Consider the following 14,128-nt stretch of genomic DNA (forward strand, 5'->3'; position numbering starts at 1 on the left):
TGGAAGGAGCGGGGGGGGGACGAGGGACGGGCCGGTGTGTTCCCGCCGGGGCCCGGGCAGCGCTCCCGGTGTGAGTCACGGTGGAATCCGTGAGACCCTGCGGGAGGTGCCAATTCTCAGCCGGCCCCGGATGAGTCGGCGGGGAGGAAGAGGATGTGCTTGCTTATAGCAGGCAAGAACCCGGGCAGGGGGAAGCAGGATGAGGGCAGGCGTCCATCCCCGTGTCGTCGGGGCTGAGCCAGGCAGCGTGCTCCCACCCCAGCGTTCCCCTTCCATGCCGGCTACCGGGAGCAGAGCTGAGCCTCGACGGGAGTACGCCGGCTCCCTGACGCCGGGGACCCGGCCAGCGTCCCCGCTCGATGCAGCGTGTGGGCCTCGGGGAGGTGACGGTGGAGCCGGAGGGCCACCAGCCCCTCGCCCCTCCGGTGCGGGGGCAGCTTTGCCGCTAGAGAGCTGCGCGGAAATTCGTGCTGAGTGATTTCCTCCGGCCGGGGTGGTCGAGCGGAGGGCCTGCGCCCCGCATGCACCCCTCGCTGTGCTGCAGGAAGGAGCAGGGGCTGGCCGGGAGGAAGGCAGGAGGCTGAGGCAAGGCGCCCTGTCTTGCTTGCGTGCCCTCAGGCCTGATCCAAGCTGGGGAGTGGAGGAGATGGGGGACCCTCCCTCCTGGGTATCTTCTGTTGGCGTGATGCTTTCAGAGCATCCTTTATCCTTTACAGGATGGGGACGGGCTTGTTTTCCTCCTTACGAACGCGGGACCCAGCAGAGCTTTGGCAATGGCTGAGCATTTCTGTCTTGCAGGAGTGCAGGCAAGGGAGGCAGGAATCCAGGCAGGCAGGGGGAGTGTGCCCTGCCTGGAGCCAGACAGGAGAGATGGGGGCAGCAGGAGGGGGAAATCGGCTCGGTGTGCCTGGCACCAAGTTTGCTGGCCTGCCAGGGGAGAGGGGATCGCTGTGAGACCTTTGCCTGCACCAAAAGACATCCCTTTTATCCCCCTTTTAAATTTTCTTGGAGCAAAGCAGCAGTGTCTCATGTCATTGCCGTCATGGGATTTTTAGGTGGTGACTAAATGGAGTTTGTTTGGGAACAAACAGCTCCGAGACACGATGAATGGAGCAAACTCAAATTTCAGGGCATGTGCTCTCCTCCCTGGGCAGGAGCTAGCTGTAACAGGATCGCCAGCCCGGGGTGCTGCCGTGGTGGCACGGCGGGGGCTGGATGCAGCGTTCCCGAGGGCAGCAACGTTGCGAGGAGATCCTGTGCCCGGCAGAGGCGTGTTGATCCTGGGATTTCAGGCTCTGTTCTCTGCCTAAGCCAGGCTCTGGATGTTTTTTTTCTGTAGTTTCCCTGCATCACCCCATGACCCTTGGTAAAATCACAGGTGAGCGGCTAGGACCCTGCTCTGGGTCCTAGCTTAAAAAAGCCAGATTCCTGGTTTATATAGGTTATAAACCATGCTACCTTTATTACACGGAGCTTTCTGAGCCAGCGAGGGCTGCGGTACGTCCCAGCCTGACAAGCTGGGATGCTGGCTGTCTTCATCGGGAGACTCCTGCAGCAGGATTTACACCCTGTGGAGCGAGGTTGGTCTCCTGAACCACACGGTTCAGTCCAAATTTGGAGCTAGCACCCCAGAGCCATGCAGACGTCGTTACCCTGGCACGACCAGCTGAAACCTCCCTCGGTGCCCTTTGTGCCAGGTAGCGCTTAGCTCCATTACTCGCTGCCCTAAAATTAGTAAATGAACAGTCGGATTTTTCCCAAGGAACTGGCTGTAAAAAAATTCAGCTGGGGATGCCCGGTGCCAGGCTTGTCCTGCTGGGCAGCGTGCCCGGAGCTGCAAAGCACCGGGGGGAGGACGCAACGGCCGAGAGGGAGCTGGGCTGGGGGTCCCCGCATCGTCGGAGGAGGACCGAACCGCAGGCACCCAGGGGATGAGCTGCCATGGGGGACCAGCCGGGTCCTGCCCTCCCTGGGCACAGCAAAGCTGCTCCCTGGGCTGGGAACAGCCCAGAGATGATGAACGGGTTTCTCGTGCCGGCATCTCTGCCTTGAACAGCCTGTCCTGCCCCGCGACACCCTCGCTGCTTCCTCTCCCCGAGCGCGACCCACTGCTGATGACTTTTTCATGCTCTCCGGAAAGCGTGTTTGTGCTTGAAAATACCTTCCCGCTTTGTTTGTCGCCGCCGCATTGTTCGGCTCCAGGCCGATACTATCTTCTCCTGCTTTCCAGCATTTTTCTAGTACCCTTGGGTGATGCTCGCGCTGGGTGTGGGGGTTTTCTGAACCTCCACAGGCAGGTTTTGGCAGGGCAGATTTTTTTTGGCTGTCCCTTTGGTCCCCAAAGGCCACTGTGCTTCCTTGCCCCCGGCACTATCTCACCTCTGAATCTAGGGATTTTTCCAAACAATTGCAAAACCCAGCGGGCTGGAGCTTTGCTTTCCCCTTCCTCCCCCGGAAACCTGGGGAAGAGCAAACAGCTTGCCGGCCTCGGTGCCATAAGCTTGTCCTTCCACTCACTGCGAGCTCTCGGGCTTGACAGAGAGCTGCTGGGGCGACCTTGATGCATGCAGCATGCAAGCCCCGTCCCACCAGCTCTGCTTGTCCTCTGTTTCCTAACAGGCTCGAGGGGGGCTTCACCGAGGGTCTTTGCCCCTCTTAACCTCTGGCAGGCACAAAACCAGTGAGACGGGGTCATCGGCAGGCTTTGAAACTCTGCTGTCTGCTTCTTGCTGAATGTTTAGAGCCGAGTGTTGGTGCTCAGCAGCCCCCGGTGCTCCCTGGCTCCCGGCACAGTCCTCACGTGAATCCTGGGAGAGGAGCTGCAGCCAGGCACTCGTGCCATGGCTTTACCGGGACACCGGCTGCTTGCCAGGACTGGGGTCCTCCCGCTATTGATGAGAAACGAGGGATCTGTTAATGAGCAACAAGCCTGGCTGGAGGAGCTTTGAGAGGGACGTGTGTGAGCGAGTGTGCAGTTCTGGGCCAACCCTGGGTGACCTCCAGAGATCCCTCCTGGCCTGGGTTTTCTTCCCCCCGCCCCCTGTGATAAGGCAATGGCAGCGCTCCCATCCACTTGCTGCCATCCGTCAGGCAGGAGCGGGCAGGAGCCAGCGACCGAGTGCCCTGGCAATAAACACCCCTCTTAGCCCTGAAACCGAATCGCAGCGACTGCGCTCAGTTGCTGGCTGGGGTTGCTCCTGCGGCGTAGCTCTATAAACCATCAGTCCCCATGTATTTTGGGAGGGTGGGCAGAGGCTTGTGATGCCGGGCGTTTCTGACCCGCCGGTGCCTTCCGTTTAACTGCTGCCTCGAGCTCGAGTGCTGCCTCAGCTGGAGCAAATGATACATATTTCTGTAATTTCCCCCATAGCCTTCCTAGAAGAGCCGCAGCGGTGTTGGGAAATTGTGGTTACCACAAAAAGAAAGTGTTAGAGAGCGGGGAAAAGTGTTTCCTCCGCTGGCAGATAAAGAGGATACTCACTGCCCGGCCTTGGAGCATCCTCCCGCTTGGGGATGCTGTGATAGGGGTGAGCAGGAAGATGTGATGCCGTGGTGGGTGGCGTGAGTGCAGCTGTGGGTGGAGGATGCCTCCGTCTCGGAGGTGGAGATGTCTCCATCACATCTCCGTGGTTTGGGGGGGACAGTCCTGCTCTGGGGGGAGTCGGTTTTCCCTGGGGACTTGCTTGCCTGCCACATGTGTCCTTGCTGAGCTTCGAAGCTGGCCATAGCTCCTGGGTGTTGGTAGGATCAGGGACATCCGTGTGTTTCCACCTTCCCCGTGCCTCAGATTTGAGGCAACAGGGTGGATGGAGGACGTTAGTGCCGTTGTGGGGTGGCTGGGGCTCCCAGGAGCCACAGGCTGGAGGTGTGAGCGTGGGACGCTCTCTGCCTCCCCCAGCTCCGCTTTGCCTGCAAGTCCCCACGACCCTCAAAGCCCAGCTCGTTTTAAAATGGTTTTACAAGCAGGAGACAGATGGATCACAGCCGCCCTGCACCAGGAGCTGTCAGTACCCCATGGCCCTAACGTGCCGTCCCCAGCAGCACAGCCCCGAGGTCCCGGCTCAGATCCTGCATGGTTCAAAACCTCATCCGAGGGCGCGGGAGTAACCCCGGCCCTGGGGCAGTCGATGCTCCCTGGCGCGGAAGTGCAGCCCCGGGATTTTTGACAGGGCAGTGTGAGCCTGGGACAGCCCATCTCCATCCCTGGGGGCTGGTGCTCACCAGGGGGGTCGCAGCCAAACCCGGGCCCAGCGCTTGGAGCATCCCTCGTGGAGAGCGCTGCCAAGCTCGCATGGGAAACATGCGGGGTTGCATCCCAGGGGCTTGGCCTCCCCCGCCAGCTGGGACATGTCACCGGCCCCGGCAGGAGCCGAGGACGTTAACTCCGGCTTGCCGGGGCTCTGGCAGCCCAGAGAAGGCAAAGCTTTCGTGCTGGAGCTATGAGTTGCTCTTCACTGTGTTCGAGTGCCCAGGGGGATGCAGGGATGCCCGAGGGGATGCAGGAGGGGTCTCCTGTGCCCAGGAGCATGCAGGGATGCCCAGGAGAGCCCTTTCCCCATGCAGGAATTGAAGCTTTCCCCAGCAAGCAAACCCCGTGTGGGGTCAGCATTAGCGGTACCCGCCGCGGAGGCAGAGCTGGCAGCCAGGAGCACTTGCCCGGTGCCAGCAGCCTGTGTTTGGTGCACGTTGCCATGACCGGCTGGCGTGGCCAGCAACCGCGGGAGGTGGAGCAGGACACTGACAACATAGCAACTGCGTCCAACCCAACGGCAGCACCCTGCCAAATTGCCCATTATCCCGAGGCTTAATCAGGGTCATTAATTATTTTAGTGCACGTGGCATTTTTTTCTTTGCCCTCTGGTTTTAATGTCACGCTCGCAGTGAAGTCATACATGTGAGCTCTTGCACTATCTTGTGACTCAAGGAGATGGAGCTTTCGTGGAAAGCAACCCCAGTGAGATGTAGGAGCTGTACTCAGCGTTGCTGTGGGTCGCCAGCCTGCCCGAAGGTGGGCAGGGCAGGGTTTTATCTAAAACCCAATAATAGGGTTTTATCCCCGGTCCTCAGCTCCCCAGGTGGTTACAGAGCACCGCTGTGCAGATTTGGAAAGGAGCATCAGTTCCTCGGAGGTGGGGTGAGCTAGGAGCGGGGGGGCTACAAACACTTTCGGAACAGGACCAGATGCACTGGGGTGACAGGGGTGCTGGCAAGGCCAGGCAGGCACTGCCCTCCCTCTGCCTCTGCTCACACCTTGAGGGCAAATTCCCCTGTCCCATCCGGAGCTCACCCAGGAGACCTGCCTGGGTGCTGTGGGGTGCTGCTGGGTCCCAGGTGGCTCAGGGGCTTTGTGGGTGCCGTGCCTGGAGCACCTCTGGGTGCTGTGCCCGCTGGCCGGGGTGCACCGTGGGTGCTGTACGTGGACTTTCAGGGTAGATGCCCTTGCCCCAGCCTTGCCTCAGGCTGTGCTTTTCCCCGTCCCGCTGGAAGATACTACGTGGCTGCAGGCTGAGCCAGAGGCTGCATCAGCCGGGGGACATCCCTGTGGGATTTGCCTTGGTTTGGGGTGTCCCTGGCCTGGCTGGGTGCCTTGGCAGTTCCCACCGACCCAGTCCCCACAAGAGAAGGTGATTCATCTGCCCAGGCGAAGGCACCAGCCCTGGGAGGAGACTGATCCTGCCCAGGTCACACCCTGGCTGACTAAGGAGAGCCCCAGGGAGCGGATCAGCCTCTTGCCGTGGCTCCCGCCCAAGGGATTGCCAAGGAGCCTGGCGGCGGTGGGGCCGCCCTCGCTCTGCCTTTTCCCAGCCTGGGGCTCCACATTTCTCCCTCAATCTGCCACTGGGCTGGGGCAGAGGGTGTCGGGTCATCTCCCTGCGGGGCCAGCGCTCGAGGACAGGGTGGGACCTGCAACCCCGCTCCGGAATGTGGCTGGCTGGTGGGTTCGGTGCGGGTGGGAGGGTGACCCGGGGATGCTGCATCCTCTGGGAGCCGGGAGGGCCATGGTGGGCACAGGGGCTCAGCCGGGCTGTCTGCATCCCCAGCTGGAGGACTGCACGCTGCAGGTCTCGCCCTCCGGACACGACCTGGACCTTGACTTGTCCCTGCTGGAGCAGAAGGATGATCTGGAGGGTTTCTACGAGGAGGTCAGGTGAGGCATGCGGGGTGCCCGAGCCCTCCGGGGATGGGACATGGGGACCCCGTGGTGGGCACAGGGGCTCAGCTGGGCTGTCTGCATCCCCAGCTGGAGGACTGCACGCTGCAGGTCTCGCCCTCCGGACACTACCTGGACCTTGACTTGTCCCTGCTGGAGCAGAAGGATGATCTGGAGGGTTTCTACGAGGAGGTCAGGTGAGGCATGCGGGGTGCCCGAGCCCTCCGGGGATGGGACATGGGGACCCCACATGCATGTGAGCGCTGGGGACCGCGGTGGTCCCGCTGCAGGTGCTCACGTGGTGTTTGCCCCCACCCTAGGAAGGGGAGACGGCCGACCCTGATCCTGCGCACACAGCTCTCCGTCCGAGTCCACGCCATCATCGGTGAGTCCAGGGATGCTCCTTCCTCCGGGCTGGTGTGGGTCCGGCAGCTCGGTCCCCCCAGACGGTGGGGTATTGGTCTCCGCGGTGAGTTTTGGCCAGACTTTTTGTGATGGAGAGAGGGAGCGATACAGCCCAGGGCTGCTCCCGCCCCGTAACCCCCCCCCTGCCCCGAGAAGTGCAGGAGACACGGTCCCCATGAGGCTCGTGGGTTAATCCCCTCCATCCTCAGAGATTGGGACTTTGCCTCTTCAGCTGGGAGCCCACCATCCGCTGCAGATATTCTGGGTTATTCAGGCGAACTCTAAATATAGCTTTGCAGGATACAAACAAATAGCTCGAGTGCAGCAGAAAGTGCTGCTGCGGCTTTGGGCAGCCCCTTCGGAGGTCCTGCAAAATATTTGGGAGTCTCAAGCCTTTTTTCTCCTCAACAGGGGAGAAAACAAGCGCTGAGCAGAGCAATGCCGGCTGGGCATCGGCTTCCTGAGCGGCGCGGGAAGGGGCACAGCACGGAGCCCTCTCCCTGCAGGAAGGCCGAGGTCGGGGTCGTGCTCTTTGCCAGCGGTTCCCAGGCTCCAGCTGAGCCCCAGGCTGTTCTGCTTTCCCTCTCAGCTGTTCTGCTTTCCCTCTCAGCTGTTCTGCTTTCCCTCTCAGCTGTTCTGCTTTCCCTCTCAGCTGTTCTGCTTTCCCTCTCAGCTGTTCTGCTTTCCCTCTCAGCTGTTCTGCTTTCCCTCTCAGCTGTTCTGCTTTCCCTCTCAGCTGTTCTGCTTTCCCTCTCAGCTGTTCTGCTTTCCCTCTCAGCTGTTCTGCTTTCCCTCTCAGCTGTTCTGCTTTCCCTCTCAGCTGTTCTGCTTTCCCTCTCAGCTGTTCTGCTTTCCCTCTCAGCTGTTCTGCTTTCCCTCTCAGCTGTTCTGCTTTCCCTCTCAGCTGTTCTGCTTTCCCTCTCAGCTGTTCTGCTTTCCCTCTCAGCTGTTCTGCTTTCCCTCTCAGCTGTTCTGCTTTCCCTCTCAGCTGTTCTGCTTTCCCTCTCAGCTGTTCTGCTTTCCCTCTCAGCTGTTCTGCTTTCCCTCTCAGCTGTTCTGCTTTCCCTCTCAGCTGTTCTGCTTTCCCTCTCAGCTGTTCTGCTTTCCCTCTCAGCTGTTCTGCTTTCCCTGTCGGCTGCGCTGAAAAGCCGAGAAGCGAGCAGAGGAGGCTGCCGGGACCTTGTGTTTTACAGAGCCCTCGTGGGCATGTCTGGAGGGCTCCTTGTACAGCTTGGTTTTGGCTTGTTACAGCTCTAAAGCTGTAATAACTTTATATTATTATATAAGCTGTAATAACTTTATAAATAACATATAAATAACATCCAAATAACTCGGGATGCTCGGATAACTCAATTTTTGGATGCGGGAAGCACTGGCTCCCGACGCCTTTGGTCTCCACTAGTTTAGGCAGGGCTTTCTAGCTTCCCATTGCCCTGGTTGCTCCATGCTGGCTCCTGCCCGCAGGCACCGTCCCCACGAGCATATAGTCTCCATCCAGCCTGGTGACCGTCCTTTTGTCCCCAAGCAGCCGGTGTCACGCTGCCGTCCTTCCCGCCCCCATCCTGCAGCTCTTCCCAAGCCGCGGGGCTGCTGGGGGCTCCGGGACAGTGCCAGGACTGTGCCCGGGGAGGGACGGCTAAAAGTAGCTCTGCCTCCTGCCCGTGTTCCTGTTTCGGTTCTGCACAGGAAACCAGACGGGATATTTATGTCATTGCTGGGCAGAAAAAAAAAAGAAGAAAAAGAAATAGGGAGGTGGCAGGGCTGAAATAAGTAGTTGTGAAGCTGCAGCTGCTTCCACCCTGTGTGTCCGACAGCCAGGCAGTGCCGGCATCCTGGGGTGATGGCACAGGGGTTGAGCTGGGATGTGGGGCTTTCCCAGGCAGCCAGGAGTATTTTGGAGCCCCGGTTCAGCAGCGAGCCCCTGTGGGTCAGGCCGTCACGCCGCGTCTCTCCTTTCCTTCCAGAGAAGCTGTACAACTCACAGGGGCCGGAGCTGCGGCGTTCCCTCTTCTCCCTCAAGCAGCTCTTTCAGGTACGGTGATGCCAGCACGGTGGGGGGCTTGGGGGAGCTCCCCTGGGGCTGGATGCCCACCCCTGCCTCCCCACGCTGCAGTAACCCCTGGCCTTTGCCCCACAGGAGGACAAGGACCTGGTGCCGGAGTTCGTGAACCTGGATGGGTTGACGTGCCTGATCAAAGTGGGGGCAGAAGCCGACCAGAACTACCAGAATTACATCCTCCGGGGTTGGTATTTGGGTAGAGGGCACCTCTCATCCCCGGGGAGGAAGGCTGGCACTTGGGGGGGGCGAGCAAGCAAGTTTGCCTGGGCTACCTTGCAGGCAGCTGCCAGTCCTTGCCCTTGTCGTGGTGATGCTGTGTGGGGCTGGGAAAGCCCTACCCGCCAAGCCGTGACCCTGCCCGCCCTCTGCCTTGCAGCCTTGAGCCAGATCATGCTCTTCATGGACGGCATGCAGGGTGTCATTAACCACAACGAGACCGTCCAGTGGCTGTACACGCTGTCAGGAAGCCCGGTAAGCCCTTGCTGCCCTTGGGGGGGCTGCCTGTGCCCCCCGCTGCACCCATGCCTGTGGCTGTCCCCTTGCACCATCCCTCGGGGACTTTACCCCACCCTCTGCCTTCAGGCTTGGTGCCCTGGCACCTTTGGGTATGTTGGGTCCTACTCCCACCCATCTGAATGTCACCCAGGATCCCCAGAGCTCCCCGTCCTGATGTGACCATGCTCCTGGGCACAGAGCCTGAGTAAGAGGGTCTCACTCCGGGTCCCTTCCTGGTGCCCCTTGGCCATCAGCATCACAGCTGCAGGCTGGTCCCTGGCCACACGGCAAAGCCCCTAGCCCTGGGGCATGGGCACAGCCACCCTGCAGTGCCCTGGCATCGCACTGGCAGCCCCCTGCCGCCGGCCCAGCCGCCATCCCTTCTCCCAGTTTCGCCTGGTGGTGAAGATGGCGCTGAAGCTGCTGCTGGTATTCGTGGAGTACACGGAGGCCAACGCCCTGCTCCTCATCTGTGCTGTCAACGCCGTGGACCAGGCGAGAGGTGGGTGCAGACCCAGCTGCCCGTGAGGTCCCTGCTGGGGGACAGTGTGTCCCCCCCACCCCCATGGCCTGCATGTCACCTTCACGTGTCGCTTTTCTCAGGCACGTGCCCGTGGTCCAACCTGATGGCCATCCTGGAGCAACGCAACGGGGCTGACACGGAGCTGCTGGTGTTCACCATGACGCTGATCAACAAGGTCCAGGGGGGTGGCAGGGTATCCCCGTGATGCCACGCTGGTGGGGCTCAGCGTGGGTCACACCGGTCCCAGCAGCGTCCCTCTGGTCCTGCTCAGACGCTGGCAGCCCTCCCAGACCAGGACACCTTCTACGACGTGACGGACTGCCTGGAGCAGCAGGGCATGGAGCGGGTGGTGCAGCAGTACCTGGGCAGCAAGGGCACCGACCTCGACTTGAAGCAGCAGTTCTCACTCTACGAAGTGAGTATCACTCCCTCGGGTGATGCCCGTGAGCGGGATCTGCCCACGCGCCATGTCCCATGGCAGGGCATCACCCAGCACCAGCTGAGGCTCTGCGTGGGGACACGGGGAGGGCTGGTTCATGGGCTGGCAGGGGTGCCGTGCCTGGTGTCATGCCCCCCCGGCCCCTCCGCAGAGTGCTCTCAAGCTGGAGGATGGGGTGGAGGAGCTGCCCCCGGGGGGGCGCAAGGAGCGGAGGAGGACGGATGAGGGCCGGCGCGGGTGGCGATCCCAGGGTGGCTGCCCAGAGCCCAGCCCTGATGCCCAGCCGCTGCTGGGGTCCCCTGGCACCCCGAAGGAGCCCCCAACCGAGGACACCCCAGTTGTCCCCGCACCAAGCAGCCCCGCAGAGTAAGTACAGCTGGAGGTGGTCCGTGGCAGGGATGCTCCCGGGATGGCGAAGACGCTGGGATGCGGTGCTCTGGTCCATTCCTGGTGCCAGGGTGGAGGGCAGCCCTGTGGGACCTGCTCTTAGTCCCTGTCACTTCTTCTTCCAGACCCTGTCCAGTCAGTGTCTACAACAGCGCGTCCAGCGTGCGGCTGGCCCTGGCCTCCCCTCCAGCTGAGAAGGAGCAGCCCCCGGGCCCAGGCGAGCGCAGCATCTACAAGTAAGCAGCCAGGAGGGGCTGGGTGTATGGAGGGTTCCCCTGGGGCTGTGGGGGAGCTCCCAGGGAGAAAGAGAGTCTGGGCAAGCAATGGGGCTGGAGAGAAGCGTGATGGGGGAGTGGGCATCTGAGAGGGTCCAGCCAGGGGCTCCAGGGCATCCTTTGGGCACGCACAGCTCTGCTCCAGCTCCTCCTTCCTGCTCCTCTCTGCCCACGCTTGCTCTCTACTCTGCCCACTCTTTCTATCTTTCCTTTTGCAGGCTGCACCAAACTGCCCCTGTCTGGTAAGTGCCCAGGCTCTGCATGCGTGTGCTTCCTCCTGGAGTGATGCTCCGGCAGGAGTGGGCACTGCCCTGCCCCACCTCGCTGCCCCTTGCGCCCACCTCGCTGCCCCCATCCTTTGCCTCTCCCCTCTGAGCTCTGCCTGTGGGACCCCAGCCTGCTCCCCCCATCGCCAGCATCCCCCCATGGGGTGATGGCACCCTCTGATCCCCCCCTTCTGGGGTGAGGTGTCCCTGCTGGGGGTGGCACAGCCCGCCCCGGGGCTGGCAGGGAGCTGGCATTGCCATCCTGGTGGCAAATTGGGTGGCTCTGGTGGGGGGGACAGTGCCTCGTCTCGCCAGCACCCAATGCCATGCAGTGCCTGGGCAGGAGGGGACTCGCTGGGGCTCTCCCGGCTCCCCGTGAACCCCAGGGCCATGGGGTGATGGTGGGGTGAGGGTCCCACGCTGGAGGGCTGCCAGGCAGGTGCGTGCAAGAGGCATGAGCCCCCAGGGGGCTGCCGGCAGTGGGGGCTAACCCCTGTTTTCCCTCAGGCGGGAGGATGCCCCCTCCTTGCGTGGGGACAAGCCTATTTTGAGGAAGTTTGAGTAAGTAGAGGCATGCGTGTGTCTCCAGGCATGCGCTTCCTCAGGCTGCTGCCCAGCCGGAGGTGTCTGGGCTCCGGCCACGCAGGGCATGAGGAGCAGGAGGGTCCCCCCGAGTCTCTGCCCGGGTGCCCTCCTGGGTTTTGCGGCTTTTGGATGAGGGTCGCAGTGAGCACCAGGTCTGTTGGGACCAACAGGTGACGGTGGCACCCTGACGGCATGAGCTTTCAGCTCCCATGGGACTGTGGCATCCCTGTCCCCGAGCCGTGGTGGCATCACCTGTCTCTCTGCAAGGCTCAGAGGAGTTTGAATCCTCCGGATCCCTGATGTGGTGTGGCCAGTGCAGGGGGTTTCTGTGCTGCGGGGCTGGCTGTGCAGTGTGGCATGGTGTGGTTGACCCATCGTCCCCATCCCTGCCTTGCTCCCGGCCAACATCCACCCCTGTCTCACAGAGCTCGCTTCTTGGAGAACCTGGCCGCAGCCCAGAAGGAGAAGATCTCTTCCATGGCCAAGGGACGGCTCGATGTCCTCGGTGATGCCATGCTGGAGCATCCCACCGCTCTCACGTGGGACAGGGACAGCGGCACCCCTGAGCCTGGGATGGTGCCACCCAGCATAAGTAGGTGCTGCCGGCATGTGTGTTCCTGGCTCTGGGCTCATCGGGGTCCCTGGGGTGGGCATTAGTGGCCCCTCTGCCCCCACTCCATGCCTGTGATACCCAGAGCCATGGAGGAGCTGGGTAGTACCTCCCCTTCCCACTCCGAACGCTGGCATCCGAGCACACCCCGCTGGGGAGCAGGACCCCAAGTCTATGTGCAGCCCAGCAGCACCTGCCCCCTCCAAGTGGGCTGTCCCAGCCTCTTCCCCTCTCCCTGCAGGGTCTCACCTGGCTCGGCTGGACACCACCGACTCCTGTAGCACCATTTCCTCCGACACCAAGTTTATGCTGGACATGCTCTACGCCAAGGGCTCCTCGGAGCCGGGGAGGGAGAAGGTCTTCCCTGAGGTCCCGTCGTCCCCCCTGGTCCAGAGTGAGGTGGAGATGGACGCCGAGGGAGGTTGCAGCCGGGAGCAGGAGGGCGCCTGGCTCCATGGCAGGGCCCCAGACGGGCCAGTGGCCAGTGCCCACGCCAAGCTGGCGCGTGCCATGTCCGGCGTAGATGCTGAGACCCACACTCAGAAGCTGGAGAACACCGGGATGATGCCTATCAAGAAGGACATGGAGCTGACGTGGGAGCGCCTGGAGGCCAGCCCCGGGCAGCTGAAGATCAAGGACCTGGACTTCACTGATTTGGGGGAAGAAGAAGACTTTGACATCCTGGACACGGCGCCCATGGCCAACAGCTCCTTCCTTCATCCCGGCATTGAAGCAACAAGCGCTGGAGCTCTCATGGTTCCCCCGCCACCTCCTGCGGTCCTTGGTTGCCCTCCGCCGCCACCTCCACCTCCTGCGGTCTCTGGCTGCCCACCACCTCCACCTCCACCCCCTGCGGTCCCCAGCTGCCCACCCCCCCCAGGGCTGCCAGGCCTCTCAGCAATGGATGGCCCCTCCCAGGCCAAGAAGAAGAGGACAGTGAAGCTCTTCTGGAAGGAGCTGAAGCAGCTGGATGGCACCGTGGGGCCAGGCAGGTTTGGCCAGGCGACACTGTGGGCGTCCCTGCAGAACGTTGAGGTCAATGCTGCCAAACTGGAGCATCTCTTTGAGTCACGGTCAAAGGAAGTGCCAACTTCAAAGGTACCAGCGGGCTGGCACTCGTCAGCCAAGAGGACTTGAGGGGTGGGAGGAAGGCTGTTAGCTCCTGTGGGGACCCTAGGCATGCACTGTCACCCCTACCCTGTGCTGAGGATGGGTACCCGCAGCCCGGAGGCTCCGTGGGGACGGTGATGGGCAGTGCGGAGGTTTGGCTCACCACTGGGTCCCTGATCGGCTCCCTGTGTCCATGGTGTTTTCATGAAGGTGAGCCCTTTGCCTGGCTGTCCCCATCCATCCTGTCCTCTTTGCAGAAGGCCATCGATGGGAAGAAGGTGGTGGTGGTGCTGGACCCCAAGAGGAGCAACGCCATCAACATTGGCCTCACGGTGCTGCCACCCGTGCACATCATCAAAACAGCTGTGCTCAACTTTGACGAGTTTGCAGTCAATAAGGAAGGGATTGAGGTGAGCACGAGAGAAGCTCGGCCCCTCTGATGTCCTCATGCAGGTTGTCTCCCCTGGCCAGGACACCTCCATGCCATGATGCCTGTGCTGCCAGCCCTGGGGTGACATGTCCCATGGTGACATGTCTGGAGTCTGACACGTCCCTCTTTGCCTGCTTTAGAAAATCCTGACCATGGTCCCGACTGAGGAGGAGAAGCAGAAGATCCAGGAGGCCCAGTTGGCCAACCCTGATGTGCCCTTGGGCTCTGCGGAGCAGTTCCTGCTTGCCCTGTCTTCCATCAGCGACCTCACAGCCAGGCTCCAGCTCTGGGCCTTCAAGCTGGACTACGAGAGCCTGGAGCAGGTACAGAGCCACGTACCCCATCTGCCCTCCGCCCTCCCACCGCCGCCAGCCCCAGCAGCGCTGAGCGCTG

At 61.7% G+C, this 14,128-nt stretch overlaps 2 protein-coding genes across 2 annotated transcripts in view; one reads left to right on the plus strand and one right to left on the minus strand.

Moving 5' to 3' along the window:
* Positions 1-2,189, minus strand: part of SLC9A5 (solute carrier family 9 member A5) — a 16,999-nt gene extending 14,810 nt beyond the window's left edge. The window contains exon 1 of the mRNA XM_019474986.1: positions 2,162-2,189. Coding sequence (XP_019330531.1) covers positions 2,162-2,189 — 28 coding nt within the window. The remainder of the gene's footprint in view (positions 1-2,161) is intronic.
* A 3,810-nt stretch (positions 2,190-5,999) lies between these two features.
* The window catches only part of FHOD1 (formin homology 2 domain containing 1), an 11,223-nt gene continuing 3,094 nt past the window's right edge, over positions 6,000-14,128 (plus strand). Inside the window, exons 1-17 of the mRNA XM_009290780.2 lie at positions 6,000-6,143; positions 6,242-6,348; positions 6,472-6,536; positions 8,521-8,588; positions 8,694-8,799; positions 8,992-9,086; positions 9,501-9,612; positions 9,714-9,808; positions 9,905-10,048; positions 10,224-10,438; positions 10,585-10,695; positions 10,953-10,976; positions 11,508-11,561; positions 12,011-12,177; positions 12,437-13,293; positions 13,563-13,715; positions 13,876-14,058. Coding sequence (XP_009289055.2) covers positions 6,000-6,143; positions 6,242-6,348; positions 6,472-6,536; positions 8,521-8,588; positions 8,694-8,799; positions 8,992-9,086; positions 9,501-9,612; positions 9,714-9,808; positions 9,905-10,048; positions 10,224-10,438; positions 10,585-10,695; positions 10,953-10,976; positions 11,508-11,561; positions 12,011-12,177; positions 12,437-13,293; positions 13,563-13,715; positions 13,876-14,058 — 2,700 coding nt within the window. The remainder of the gene's footprint in view (positions 6,144-6,241; positions 6,349-6,471; positions 6,537-8,520; positions 8,589-8,693; positions 8,800-8,991; positions 9,087-9,500; positions 9,613-9,713; positions 9,809-9,904; positions 10,049-10,223; positions 10,439-10,584; positions 10,696-10,952; positions 10,977-11,507; positions 11,562-12,010; positions 12,178-12,436; positions 13,294-13,562; positions 13,716-13,875; positions 14,059-14,128) is intronic.

This window comes from Aptenodytes forsteri, unplaced genomic scaffold (genome assembly GCF_000699145.1).
Source record: "Aptenodytes forsteri isolate BGI_AS27 unplaced genomic scaffold, ASM69914v1 Scaffold14, whole genome shotgun sequence".
NCBI classification, from domain to species: domain Eukaryota; kingdom Metazoa; phylum Chordata; class Aves; order Sphenisciformes; family Spheniscidae; genus Aptenodytes; species Aptenodytes forsteri.